Here is a 14,033-nt window from a genome sequence, read left to right as displayed (position 1 = left end):
ATGTGACTAGCTATTGTTTGAGTTCATGGTTCCCACTGTGAGTTTGAAGCCAGCCTGTCTACAAAGCGAGTTCCAGGACAGCCAGAGGTGTTACACAGAGAAACCTGTCTCTGAAAACCAACAACAAAAACCTAGCTGGGCAGTGGTGGCACATGCCTTTAATCCCAGCACTCTGGAGGCAGAGGCAGGTGGATCTCTGTGAGTTCAAGGCCAGCCTGGCCTATAAGATCAAGTTCCAGGACAGCTAGGACTGTTAACACAGAGAAACCCTGTCTTGAAAAACCAAACCAGCCGGGCGGTGGTGGCGCACGCCTTTAATCCCAGCACTTGGGAGGCAGAGGCAGGCGGATCTCTGTGAGTTCGAGACCAGCCTGGTCTACAAGAGCTAGTTCCAGGACAGGCTCCAAAGCCACAGAGAAACCCTGTCTCGAAAAACCAAAAAAAAAAAAAAGAAAGAAAAAAAAAAGAAAAACCAAACCAAACAAACAAAAAACCTAACGTACTCCAGGCAGAGCCGTCCCTCTGAGCAGAGTGAACAAAACAACAGAAGTCTGAGCTGCCTATGACTCGCCAAATGTGTCCCCTATTTCTAGAACATTCCACCCCGTGGTGAGCTTTAGCCCTTACCCCCTCTCTGGGCTTGTAGAACTCCTGATTTCTTTGTTTGATGGGGTCTGTGGAAGCCCTGAGTTGGCCGTCGTTCAGAGCTGCAGGATGGGGTGTGACACCTGTGCCCAGAAGGGCCTGCATCCTTCTCAGCCCTGGGTGTGGGCTTTGGGGGTAGTCGCCCCCTTAGCAAAACCGTGAGACAGCATCCTCCAGAAGGGACTATACCTCAGTCTTGCTCCCCCGTTGGCTTTGGCACCTTTAGGTGACTCCACGTCTAGAAGTCTCTGGAGCGACATCAGAGTAAGCCCTGATGGGGGCAGGGAACCCAGACAAGGCAGATGTCAGCAGACCCATACCCAGGTGAGGTAGTTTTAGATTCAGAAAGCAGCCAGCTATTACCTTGTATTTTCGGGGGGGGGGGTCTCTTTGGAAACAAGTAGCTAGAATCTAATACTAGTGGGGTGCCCCTTAGAACAGAGGGGCCATGACCCTTCCTGAGAGTAGCACACAAACTTATTGCCATGTAGTCAGTCTGACAGAGGGACAGAGTAGTCTCCCCAGGCTGTGAGCAAATCAGCACAATGTCTCCGATCAGGTAGCCCCTGCCCTTAGATGTGGCTCACCTCTAGCCTGAAGTTTAGCAAGCTACGATCTTTTCCCACCTTGGACTATTCTATGAATAGTAGGAAGCTACCTGGGTCTCTTCCCGCCGCCCCCCCCCCACACTCAACCATCCTCCCCCAGCCTATGTTGCTGTGCCCTGCGGCATCTAGGGTGTCAGAAGCCTGGGCTGGCAGCAACATGCCCTTAGTTTCATGTTATGCAACAGCACCAGAAGCTGCCCCCTGCTTCCTAGAAAGCATCCTGATCACAGGTTTCTGGACCTTAGGAAAGGAAAACTCAGCATGGGGCTCCCCAGCCTCAGACCTCTGAGGAAGTATCCGTGACCTCCACATCTGTCTCAGGAGATCTGCATGCTGCCCCACCGCACCCAAATAAACACAGCCCTGTGTGCCCCAGAACCTCACTTCTGAACCAGCCCGCCAGTGCCCAGCTGCACTTCACCCATCCACCAGCCCGGCTGGCTGCAGGTGTCTTGCCTTCCCGTGAGTCTCCAAGCACATTTCTATGGTGTGCTTGGCGCTCACCTACTTAGTGTAGGAACAGCCTGGTTTGAGCTCATGGGGTCTTGGAGAAACAGTCAGAAACTACTGTTACCATGAGATGAAAGGATTTTGGAAGGAGATCCTGCCCCAAGCTTGCCCTGGAGAGGACAGAGTGGAGTCCTCCTGCTTCCTACTCGGCTCGCCTGAAGCCCAGGAGTTGCAGAGGACCCCGATCCTCAGCTGAGGCTGTCATACCAGGAGGGGGTTGAGAAAGAGTACCTGGATATGCAACACCTGGGCGAGCCAGGCCTGGTTGAGGGATAGTATCACAAAGTCTGTCACTGAGTTGCCCTCCTCTTGGGCCCTCCCCTGCAAAATGTCACTCGGTGCCCTCTTTCTGAACAGTCAAAACCCCAGAAAAAAAGCTTCATCCACACATGGTAGGTGTCAAGACCTAGTATGGTTCAAGGACTCTATGAAGGCCAAAGAATGTCTCCCCCTGGGATCTCCTGGTAGTAAGTGGGAAGACTGAGCAAACCCTTCATTCTGAGCTTTTCCTCAGGGAAGTGCCGGGAGAAGATGGGCCGGTGGGGCCGTTGGCAGACCGCATCCCCCTTGTATAGTCAATCAGTTCTGAACTCCAGAAAGCCTGGGAGATCCTAGGGGAGACTGTGTACTGGGAGGATGGGACACTGGCAACAGGGAGTAGTGACAGCGCGGCGTCCCCCACAAGCTCTCAGCAGTGCAGTGGAGCTGTGGGGTGCTCATCCACAAACCTGCCGTGTTTCTGCAGGGCAGAGCCAGCCTGCTGCTCCACCCTCTTCAGGTGCCGTCTGGGCAAGTAGCATAGGAGGCTGGAGTGGAGTTCTGCAAATAGGGTCTCTGTGCAGACACCAGACCAGGTGTTCTACATGGAGGTGTGTCAGAGCTGTGAGGGAAGGTGACAAGGGCTCCCTGGTTGCCGACCGCTCAGGACTTAGGCTTCTCTCCTGACTCTCCCGCCAACCCTGTACAACCCCTGTCCTTACAACTTAAGTCTAACTGTTCTCTTTTTAGGATGCTAACCATTGGGTTAGAACCCATCCTAATGACCTCCTCTTGAACCAGCAACATCTGCAAAGACAGTGTTAATCAGTCACAGTTGTATCCCATTGAATTGACATAATCCAACCCGCGACACCATCTACGAGCCCAGTCAATACATCAGGGACCAAGGCAGGGGCAAACCACGACTTCTCTGGTGGGAACCCTCAGTGAGGTAGCATTTGGAGCTGGTTGTCACTCTGATAAGGGGATGAATGTCTGCCTTACTGTTGCTAGGGCTGCTGGTTTTCCCGTAGCCTGCTCCACGCTTGCTTGTTGGGGTCGCTGGGAGCCTACAGGGCCTACAGAGCATGGCTAAAGCCTGTGAGTTGGTTCCCAAACCTGGATTTCTGCTAAAGGAGGTGAGTGACCAGACAGCCTAGGCAGCAGATAAGGCCCAGGTATCTACACAGCCTGTTTCCTTTAAGAGGCTTGTGCTGCCTGAGGCAAGCCTCTCCCCCATTGGGAGGCTTCTTGCTGCAAGGGGCTTAGAATTTTAAACCCTGGTCTTGGAGACAACCACTCCTTCTTCCTGGGGCTGCATGGCACCCTGTGGTTGTAACGGTGAGTCAGAGTCACCGGTTGGTCACCGCTGAAGAATGAGCTTGCACAGCCCAAGGTGAGGGGCCTGAGAAGTGAGGATCTCCAACTTCCTCCAGGGTCACGGCTTGTGAATGCCCAAAGCCCATCCGCCCCACCTCAAAGGTGGGCCCAGAACCCTTTGTGAGGCTGGCGGTCCCCACAGGTGTGTCAGATCACCCCTATTTAAGGGGGTTAGGAGATGCGTTTGGAGGATTGGCCCAAGCCCACACAGTGGATGGGTGGGAGCTGGTTCAGGAACCATAGGCCTTATCTATGCCTGAGAGGAGAGAGGTACAAAAAAAAAAGCAGGTGAATGGGTAGCCAGCAGGCATGTGCCCTGGAGAGCCTCCCTACAGATGCCCTATTTCACACTTCCTTACAGAGCAGTAAAAGGGCGCTCTCAGCCACATCTAACCAGCCACAAGTGTGGGCTAGTCCCGGTTTTGCTGTCCACAGACCTCTCAGAACCTCGGGGTTTTTTTTTCTCCTATGCAAAATAGAACGAGATGACTCCAGCTATTGCGCCCTGAACGCCCAGGGTGACTCAACCCTCTTTCCCCACAGTCTCCTACTCGGCAGTCCCACCTTCTCTTCCCACCTCAGCCCACAGATGCCAAGAAATGGCGTGTTACGGGGTAAGGCTCATTTTTGGCCAGACAGCCCTGCTACTCAGCCACAGACACACCCAGGTGGTGCTGTGTCCACTACTCCACAGACTGTCGCACCGGACCCCTAAAGTCGTAAACATCCTCATGGAGAACCTAAACAACCAGACAGGGCTGTTCCAGTTCTCGGGGCATTGATTATAAAGGATGCTGCAGAGGATAGGGACTAGACTTGTCCAAGTTGGCCGGTCGCTGTCACCCAACCCTGAACTCTGCTCTTTCATCCACGGCAGGTCGATGGCCAGCCCCGCGGGGTCGGTGCGTGACCGCGGCGCGGGCCAGCCAAGTCCCGTGGGGCAGACACCGCTGACCACGCGGCGGGTTCCCCGCCCGCGCACCTGTGCTGGGCGTGGCTTAGCGGCCCCGCCCCGCCGTGCTCCGTGCTGGTTGGCCGAGGTGGTGCGCTATGCTAATGAACCTGACCCTTCTCGCACCTGCCGGCCCCGCTGCCCGCGGGCACCGCGCGGACGCTGCAGTCCGTATCCCGCTGCAGGCTCGAGATCCTGCCGCCTCTAGGGAGGAGACCATGCCGCGCTCCTTTCTGGTGAAAACGCACTCCAGTCACAGGGTCCCCAACTACGGGCAACTGGAGACACAGAGAGGTAGGAGTTGGCGGGATCTCTGTCCCCAGTTCTCAGCACTGCGGGGCAGGAGGCAACTGGAAAGTCCTTGGGAGCTGGGTCACACCTCTCCCAGGTGAGAGGGGAAAGGGTGAGGTTTCTCAGCACAACAGGGGACGAGGTTCCCTTCTGGGCTAAGACTGGGCCTCCAAGAGGGATGTGTTCAGGGCAACTTCTCTGCTTCGGGAGTCTTGGACACACCTTGAAGCTCTTCTCCCCACTTGGAAAAGTTTCCTGAGCACCGGGACTCCCTGGAATTCTTCCTGTGTACTGCCAACGCTCCAACTCCAGCTAAAGAGACCCTCAAGGCCTCTCTGTGCAGTCCTGAAAGAGTCCAAACTTAAAATATGTCCCAGGCGCTGTGTACACCCACCCAGAGAAGGCCTCACCGACCACAAGCCAGGAAATTTGTCCTACCCTCAGAGGGTGGCTGGTGAGAAAAGGCAGGACTCCCCCAGAGCATCCTACCTGGGGGTGGCGAGCTCTCTGATAGAGCAAGCAGAACCTCTGGCGACCTTCCCTCTTCCCAGAAACCCCCTTGCTCTCCTGGTGCGGTGACCAAGGTAGAACCACCCGCCCACACACAGACTCAGGTGTCTACCATTCCTGCTAGGCTCACGGGCTTGAGGTCCAAAGCACCCTTTGTCCTCAGAAACAGCCAGCTGCGGTAGGTCAGAGCCATTCCCACCCAGGTGGGAAGTTTCGTGGAAGAGACCCCCTGGGGACTCGGCCAGTGCCTGAGGGTACCTTGGATCTCAGGGCTCAGGCCAGCACCTCTGACGTCTGTGAGTCTTACCCAGAACCCCTGTTGGGGGGCGGCGGGGGGGGGGCGCAGTACCTTGGATCCGCCCCCGGCACCCACGCTGCCACTAGGGGGTGCTATCTAGGACCCTGCTCTTCAGGGAACATTTTGAATTCAATTTAATGAGTCACCCCAGTAATTTTGTAACAGGGAAGACACTACTCCAGTGCGGGAAACGTTTTCTTTTAGTTGGGTGGTGGATCTCCTTACTGAGGAGGTGGGAAGTTGTATTTACAGGGAATGCAGTGTTTTTCTTGTACTGAGAATGCAATCAGTGCCTCATACAAGGCTAGTCAAGCCCTAGACCACAGAACTACACCTCTAGCCTCAAGCCATGGTTTTGAAAGTTTAAAATATTAGGGTTCACTTCTACAGCACACCCCAGCTTCCCACTTGAATGAGCAAATCAGGTGCCCTACAGGAACCTCTCGGGGGTAAGGGGTTGTCCAGGACAGCCTTGATGCTCTTCAGCCTTCCCTCTTGGCTCTCCCAGGACCCCATGGCCTCGTTGACTCTTTTTCCTATCAGGATGTCACTCTAGAGTGGGACCCAAGATACTGAGGTCTGGGCCCCGCCTTCTTAAGTAAATATTTTTTAGGGGCCTCAGAGATTCCTTGAGCCAGAGGACACTGAGACCCTCATTTCCCAGGAACCCCAACCCCCACCCCCGCATGGGCCCTTTTCCTCTGTCTGTGATCAGAGAACACAGATGGGGTTTGAGTCTGGAAGTGCCTGAGGCTAGGCAGCATAGATTTGCCTGCAGATAGGACCCCAGTAAAACTCCCAGGACGGTGGTGGCACCATTCTATTGTCCTGACCTCCCCTGACAGTCTCTTAGCTAGCCTGCTCCCCCCCCCCATCCAGAGTGTGATGTGCTGGGTGTATAATTGGGGGGAAATGTGTGAAAGAGCTCAGGTAGGGAGGGAATAAAGGGGTTTAGCTCTCTGGTTCTCCACATCTTCACCAACACTTGTTCTTAGGTTCCAGCCATCTGTGTAGTATGAAGGGGCATCTTAACGTGGTTCTAATTTGCATTTTTCTGTTGTTTAATGATGTTGGGTATTTTCTTGTGTGTTTGTTGCCCAGTTGTATATCCTTTTAAAAATGTTAGTCTTTTTAATTAAGAAAACTTTGTTATATTGTTTGTGGGTGGGTATGGCACGTGTGTATCATGGCCACGTGTGTATCATGGCTTGTGCATGGGGGTCAGAGGATAGCATGCAAGAGCTAGCGTTCCTCTTTCATCATATGGGTGGGGGTAAAACTCGGGTTGTCAGTTGGCTGCAAGCGTGTGTACCTGCTGAGTGGTCTTGTCAGTCTCATTTGCGTATTGTCTTTGGAGAAATAGATATTCCTGTATCCCCACTATTTTTGAGGGGGAATGTCCCATGTATCCCAAGCTAACCTTGAAATAGATATCCCTGTATCCCCACTATTTTGAGGGGGGTTGTCCCATGTATCCCAGGCTAACCTTGAACTCTCTGTAGCTGAGGCTGACTTTCAACCTCTCATCATCCTGCCTCTGCTTCCCTGATTAGGATAATAAGTGCACAGCGTTACACCCAGTTTGGAGAAGAAAGCCAGGATTTCTTGTGTGCTAGGCAAGCCCTCTATGCCTATGCTCACCCACTGTGCCTACTCCTAAGTTGTGCTATTGGACTTTCATTGTGAGGCTGTACATACTTTCTTTGTGCATTTACTGTTTCTAATCAAGCATTTCGTTTGGGAATATGCCCTCCCAACCTGTGCACTGTCGCTGTGACCCCAAGCCTTGTCATCAAGGCAGAAACAAGGCCAGAGATTTGTCTGAGCACGTGTGGAGTGGATGGAGGGCTGGTTGGTGCTTCTGTCTTTGGGGAATCCAAAATCTGCCTTTAACTTACGGTGTGGTCTCCTTGTGTGTGGGGAGAGATACTGTGGTTATTTGATTAAATGCGTGAAATTCTGGCCACAAATCCAGGAGCCACAACCAAAAGACGCAGAAAGCCAGAACTAGAGCTGATACTGCCTAGTTAGCAGAGGGCACCAGCTCCGGCCGCTTGCCTGGTTGGGCGTGTTCGTGCATGTTGACAAGGAGCAAGTGTGTGCTGTCCAGTGGCCAGGGATGTGGCCGAGCACAGCACATCATGACACACTCAAGGAGACGCCAGAGGAATGGGTGACCCCGTGGTGACTGGAGGCTGATTGCTGTGGGGGCGGGTGGCTGTTTTTACCAGGCTCCTTTTGTTCTGAGCTCAGACTTCTGTATGGGAGCCCAAGGGTGCTTAGTCCCAGCTGCTACTCACTCTCCAGACGTGGGACTGGGGTTCTTTAGACAAGCTGCCAGACACAGACTGAAAGCAAGAACTCCTGTGAGGAGCTGATTCTTGGGGTTTCCTAAATAGCCAAGGTTGGCTCAGCCTTAAAACCCTCCCGATTTAGTCTCCTGAGTGCTAGGTTTGCAGGTGTACCCACGAGTCTAACTGTGCAGCTGTTTGTGATCCTAAGCAGTAGACATCCTGGAGGGTTTTATTTCCCTTTCCTCATTGTAGACAAGGAAGTTCAGCTCACTTTCTAGTATCTGGACCTATCTAAGTCATGCGGTCCTCGGCTCTTGCCTCCCATCGTCACCACCTCCTACCACAACAGTAGGTAAAGTGGGCAAGCCTGGCTGCTGTAGGTATGATGGGGTCGTGGTAGGCATTTGTAGCTCAGGCTTCCACTGGCTGCCGATGACCTATGAGACTAGCCAGACCGCAGTTAGATAAGCGAACAGAAGTTTGGAAGCCCAGATACGGCGGCATCACTCCTCACTGTGTTCTCTCTCCCCGCTGCCCTTCTAGAAGCTAATGGCTCCTGTTCTGCCTGTGAGGAGCTTGTGGGATCCTGCCACCCGCCAGATGAGGAGGCCACTTCCACTCCCAGTGACTCTCTACAACCCCGGGACAGCACCTCTGCCGTTGCCTGCATCTCTCTGCCTCTTCTGCCACATCATGGGGAAGCTCTGGGAGCCTCTGGGCCAGAACCCCAGGAAACCAGCTGGGTGGGCCCTCGGGCTGGCCAGGCCCCCAGTGTTCCCCTCAAAGACAGCTTCACTCTGCCCTCATTGTTGGTGCTGCCCACGCGATGGCCCCCAATCCTGGGCCCAGATGGAGCTCTGGATAAACGACTAGGGGTGGAGGGAACCCCTCGAGCCCCAGGCAGTTTCGAGTGCATCCACTGCCACAGGCCCTATCATACGCTGGCAGGCCTGGCCAGGCACCAGCAGCTGCACTGCCCCCTGCCGGCTGGGCCCTCCTTTACCTGCAGGTACTGCGACAAGGAGTATGCCAGCCTGGGTGCTCTCAAGATGCACATCCGCACCCACACGCTGCCCTGCATCTGCAAGGTGTGCGGCAAGGCCTTCTCCAGACCCTGGCTACTCCAGGGCCACATCCGCACTCATACAGGTAGGATGGGCAAGGCTATAATCCGGATACAAAGGGAGACAGGTTGGGGAAGGGGCTGGACCATTGGCAGAAGAGAGGAAAGGCCGGTCTCATTATTGAAAGGGTTCTTGCAGCTCCTGAAGCTGCTGGCAGACAGCCCCACAGAGGAAGAGCCCCACAGACATGTCCTTTCAAGGTCCTGAGGCCAGAAACCTGAAATCCAGACATTACCAGGCCACATTCTCCCCAAAGACTGTAGGAATGACACTTCTCTTATCTCCTGGAAGCTGGCCCTACTCATTGACAGTTGGCCACATCTGTGTCTCTGCCTCTGTCTCCCTTTTTTTCTTCTCAAGACGGGGTTGTCTGTAGCTTTTGGAGCCTTCCTGGAACTCTCTCTGTAGTCCAGGCTACCCTCCAGCTCACAGAGATCCACCTGTCTCTGCCTCCCAATTGCTGGGATTAAAGGCGTGCACCATAACTGCCTGGCACCTTGGTTCTCTTAACATCTCCCCATGTGTCTGTATCTTCACTATAAGGGGAGGGAGACCCCTATAAGTCATAAAACTATGCTTCACCCAATGGCCTTATCTTAACTCAGTCATCTCTGCAAAGGCCTTGTTTCTGAGAAGGGGCGCTGTCAGGAAGCAGGTGTCTCAGGAAAGGCGAGACTAAGGGCTGCAGGGCTCCAGTGGCTCCTATCTATCCACATCTGGTGGCTTTAGGACCAGCAAAGTGTGGGATGGCAAGGAAGCCTGGCCACTGTGGAGACTCCAGTAGGAAGGGCAGACTCTGGTTTGGAGAACTGTAAGCTAGGATACAAGTGCCCCGGGCGGGCTGCAGAACCAGGCAGAAAACTCAATGGCCCCCTCCCCTTCCACTTGGAAGGGTTATCCTGGAAGCCAAGGTCCCAGCAGAAGTATTTTTTTTTTTTTGAATTTTCGAGACAGGGTTTCTCTGTAGCTTTTAGGTTCCTGTCCTGGAACTAGCTCTTGTAGACCAGGCTGGCCTTGAACTCACAGAGATCCGCCTGCCTCTGCCTCCCAGTGCTGGGATTAAAGGCGTGCCACCACCGCCCAGCCAGAAATATTTTTTTTTTTGTCCCAGTCCTCGATGGCCCTGACTAGAGATGGTGCCTGTGTATAGAAGTGTAGCTTACTCTGTCCAGCTCTGCCCTTACAGTGGCTCAATGTTACCCTGGCCAGTGGCCAGGAAGGGCTGCCAGAGGCTCCCAGCACTTCTCATAGTCAGAACTGAACACCCAGGGCTTGTCAGAGACAGAACAGCCGCCATACTTTGCCTCTGCCTCAGAAGAGCCTCTGGTACTGTGATCCTGCCCAGAATGACTTTCCGATTGTCCAAAGGGCTCTGACCTTGGGTCAGAGGGCTCTGATGAGCATTTGGAGGACAGGGGCAAGTTACTCATTGATAGATGGGGACATTTCACCTTTGGCCACCGTCTGTGGGATTGTCCCGTGGTCCCTCACCTGACTTCCCATATTCCTCCCACAGGTGAGAAGCCATATACTTGTCCACATTGCAGCAGGGCCTTTGCTGACCGCTCCAACCTGCGGGCTCATCTGCAGACTCATGCTGGCACCAAGAAGTACCGCTGTCCTATCTGCTCCAAGGCCTTCTCCCGCATGTCTCTCTTGGCAAGGCATGAGGAAGCTGGCTGCTGTCCTGGCCCCTAGAGGCACAGCAGGGTGGAGGGGCCAAGCCTGACAATATTCTCAGTGGTTCTATATCGTCCAGGACAATCAGGGAAGGCAGGGGCCCAGCCCACTCTTGCCTGTGTCCAGCCAGAACCAATAAGCCCAGTGGAGCCTTTGGGTGTCTTTCTCCAAGGTCTACATTCAGAGTAGAATCACCACAAGACTCACCAAAACAAAAACCAACAGTTCCGTTTTCAGTTTGGCCTGTCTGCTGGACCTATTCCAAAAAGGAGAGACTATTGGGAAGCGGCTAACCCTGGACAAAGCCTACCGCAACACCAGTGAGCCTGCTCACCTGGGTCCCTTTGTGTGCAACTTGAAATGACCATTTTTACTTGAGGAGAGCGCAATGTGTGTATAACCTTGGGAAGCACAGCTACCTCTCAGCCATCCTCACTTGCCTTTGCCCTGGAGTTAGAGACACATTTTCTCCTGCCCATTATGAGCACACACACCCTAGCTCCTCCCCCTAAAATGAGGCAGGGCCAGGCAGGATTGGACTGAAGCCAGGTCCTGTGCCTCATCTCCATCTTCCTGCTTGGAGCTGGCCTCATGGCTGCCTAACGTCTCAGGAGAGCAGCCATGGGGTAATAAAGAGGCCTGCGCACTCAGGCCTCCTGTCTTGAGCCTTTACCAATCTCCTGGATCTATGGAGGAGGCAGAATTCTTCAGGAGCAATGGGATTCCAGATAACCTGGGCCTTTCTGAGCACAGAGCAGGCAGGAGACTGAGGGTATTTTTGCTAGGGCATTTCAGAGCCCTTTGAGCCTGGAGCCTTCCCTGGAACCTGAGAGAGAATCTGCATGAAGTGGTTTGGCCTGAAGAAATGAAGATGAGGGTACAATTAACACCAGGATTAAGGACCCATGGAGGACACTTGGATGGGACCAAGGTGGAGAACTGGTAGGGTGGCTATGTGCTGCTGAGTAGCATCCTGAGCCAGGACAGGGAAGGACTGTTGGATCTGGTTGACTCTAGTTGGCATTTGGACAGAGAAAGGAGACCCACAGAGAATTCTTGACACGTTTGAGGTAAGAGGCTATTGGTGACTCCACTTCAGGCCCAGGACAAGGAACATGAGTCAGCATTCTTTGTTCAGGCCCAGTAGAAAGAGGTTCCCAGCTTCCGAGCTTCCAGGAGCCTGCTAGAAAGCTCGTGGGTCATGCAGGTATCTTAGCCTCTGGTTTTGCAGATGCTTCACGTCAGATTTGGTAGTGAGCATCTGGCTGTGGTTTGCTGGTGTGAGGATAGCTCTCTAAGAGGCCATGGGGACCCCCCAGAGGAAACTTGACCTAATTGGAGGTCTCAAACAGTCTAAGGCTATAGCCCACACTGGCCTTAAGCTCACAGAAGTCTTCCTGCCTCAGCCCCCCAAGTGCTGGGATTATAGGCGTGAGGATCATTTCTGACTTACAAACTTGACCTTGAAATTGGACTTCTAGACCAGGAGTGACCACAGATGCAGAAACACCTCACCCCAACTCCTGTGAGAGAGTCGGCTGCAGATTGTCCACCCCAGACCTATGCCAGCTGGTGGAGGGACCCGCTTTTCAGACAGACATACTCATGTTTTCAGACCAAGGCCACTGCCCCCCAGGGGGGTAGGTAAGAACTGGACACAAGGGTACCCTCTGAATGGAAATGCATCCACCAAAAGTTCTGGGGCCAGAGTCCAAACTCAAAGTGACCTTCAAGGCAGGAGGTGGATGTTGTCCTTGGCTTGTAGGAGGAGTTCCTCTGTTTCTGCCTTGGCCATCACACCGCCATGTCCCGTGAGTCCCTCCAAAGTGACCTCATCATAGCATCTGTAAAGACCCACTTGTAAGGTTGCATTCTAAGGGTTAGGATTTTGGCATGGATTTGGGGTGGAGGGGGCTGTTCAGACCAAACACCTGAGAACATGTGTTTCGACAAGCCAGCATCCCTGTGACTTGTCCTCACTCTTAGAGCAAGGCAAAGGGGTCTAAATGATCCCTTCTCAAAATCTACACGGGATCATGGGCTAGTCAGTTACTTGAAATAGCTTCAAAGTTGGGCAAGAAACCCCTCCCCCACTTCCTCTTCATCTCTTTATCAAAGTAAAGGAAGGAATCTTGTCCCCAAATGTCTGGCTCTTCTGTAAGCTCAAGATTCCCCAGGCAGAGGGGCCTTCAGAACCCCAACCAACATGAACCTGGATTTCTCACAAGAGCGTTCTTTTAAAATAGCATCCAGATGCCCAAAGGAAGCTATATTGTAAATTGTGTTCTATTCCTGGTTCCTCATGTCTAAATGGGGCTGTCGCACCTGTCGGGTATGAAGCAGGGAATCTCACAGCCGAAAATAAAGTGGAATGTTTCCCTCCTTTGGTTCCAGCTCATGGAAAATGCTCTCGTATTTATATCCAGACTGGTGGAGGGCTGAGGTCGCAGAGGGTGGGGGTTGGCAGAGGAGCAAAAGGAGGGCACCTGCCAGGGAACTGATACCGAATGAATGGAGGACGCTTTCCACTGGGCAGGCCAGGCTGAAGTCAGGTCACCGCAGCTGAGCAGCCCCGCCTGCAGACACCTGTGCCTGCCCAGCCAGCCTGGCACACCATGGCTTCCTCCTTCACGGTCCCTCCTTATTCACACAGCACAGCAAAGGAACTGGGGATGTTGACTCCTCACTTGATTTCTGGGCCCAGTCCCTGACCTGCAGGAGGGCCAGGAAGGGGGGTCCCCACAGTGTGCTTGACCAGCCTGTTTTCTGGGGTGAGGGGGCGGTGTTTGCCTTTCCTGCCTGTCCCCTTCTACCAGGTTACTCTTCAAAGTCCCGCTTTCCCCACGAAGGAGGGCCTTTCGTTAGAACCTCTCTCCAGAGTGGGAACAGGGGTTGAGGACAGACATGGGCCCAGGAGAGGAGAGCAGGTAGTCTTGCCATGGCCCAGTTGAAAGCAGAGGCCCAAAAACCCAGTGATGGACAAGCTAACTATAACTATCACCTCTGTCAGCTGGCTACTCTGAAGTGCTGGCCACTCTCCCGGGGTGTGTATGTGGGGGCGCGGGGACTACTCGTAGGACAGGTACCTGCAGAGAGAACGTCTGGGGTCTGAGGCATCCATGGCTCTTCCACTCAGGGCTGAAAGCAGAGATCATCCCTGGCTTTCTGGAAACAGGTGTGTGAGGTCCAACAGGCCTTTGGATGACCCAGTCCTTCTCCCCACAACCTGCTGAAAGAATCCTCTTCAGAAAGCCAAAGAGGCACTAAGGTTATGGCTTTTGCTTTCAAAAGCCCAGTGGATTCTATAAATATCATTTTGGCCTGGAATATTCTAGGGGGGTTCTCTAAATGCTTGAAATAGCCCACTTGTTACTATCTATACTCAGAGCACCCACTCCTGGCCACACCCACATGGCTAAACATAGCTCGCTGGCGGAGCTCGATGGAACACAAGTTTCCAGGCTGCTGAGGCTGGAACATCCA

The 14,033-nt window shown here is 53.6% G+C and overlaps 1 protein-coding gene across 1 annotated transcript; it reads left to right on the top strand.

Moving 5' to 3' along the window:
- Positions 1-4,328: 4,328 nt before the first annotated feature.
- Positions 4,329-12,943, top strand: Snai3 (snail family transcriptional repressor 3). Its single transcript, XM_075977522.1, has 3 exons — positions 4,329-4,647; positions 8,290-8,895; positions 10,387-12,943. Exons 1-3 carry the CDS (start codon positions 4,452-4,454, stop codon positions 10,566-10,568), a joined length of 984 nt encoding a protein of 327 aa, XP_075833637.1. The 5' UTR covers positions 4,329-4,451; the 3' UTR covers positions 10,569-12,943.
- The last annotated feature ends 1,090 nt before the right edge of the window (positions 12,944-14,033 follow it).

Source organism: Microtus pennsylvanicus, chromosome 6 (genome assembly GCF_037038515.1).
Source record: "Microtus pennsylvanicus isolate mMicPen1 chromosome 6, mMicPen1.hap1, whole genome shotgun sequence".
NCBI classification, from domain to species: Eukaryota; Metazoa; Chordata; class Mammalia; order Rodentia; family Cricetidae; genus Microtus; species Microtus pennsylvanicus.
This window is presented reverse-complemented; position numbering and strand designations above follow the sequence as displayed.

What these genes read in the sequence shown, in the direction of transcription:
- Snai3 (XM_075977522.1), top strand. Translation starts at nt 4,452, where the DNA reads ATGCTAATGAACCTGACCCTTCTCGCACCTGCCGGCCCCGCTGCCCGC. An exon ending in GCAACTGGAGACACAGAGAG is followed by an intron (nt 4,648 to 8,289) that starts GTAGGAGTTGGC and finishes CTGCCCTTCTAG; the next exon opens with AAGCTAATGGCTCCTGTTCT. An exon ending in CCACATCCGCACTCATACAG is followed by an intron (nt 8,896 to 10,386) that starts GTAGGATGGGCA and finishes TTCCTCCCACAG; the next exon opens with GTGAGAAGCCATATACTTGT.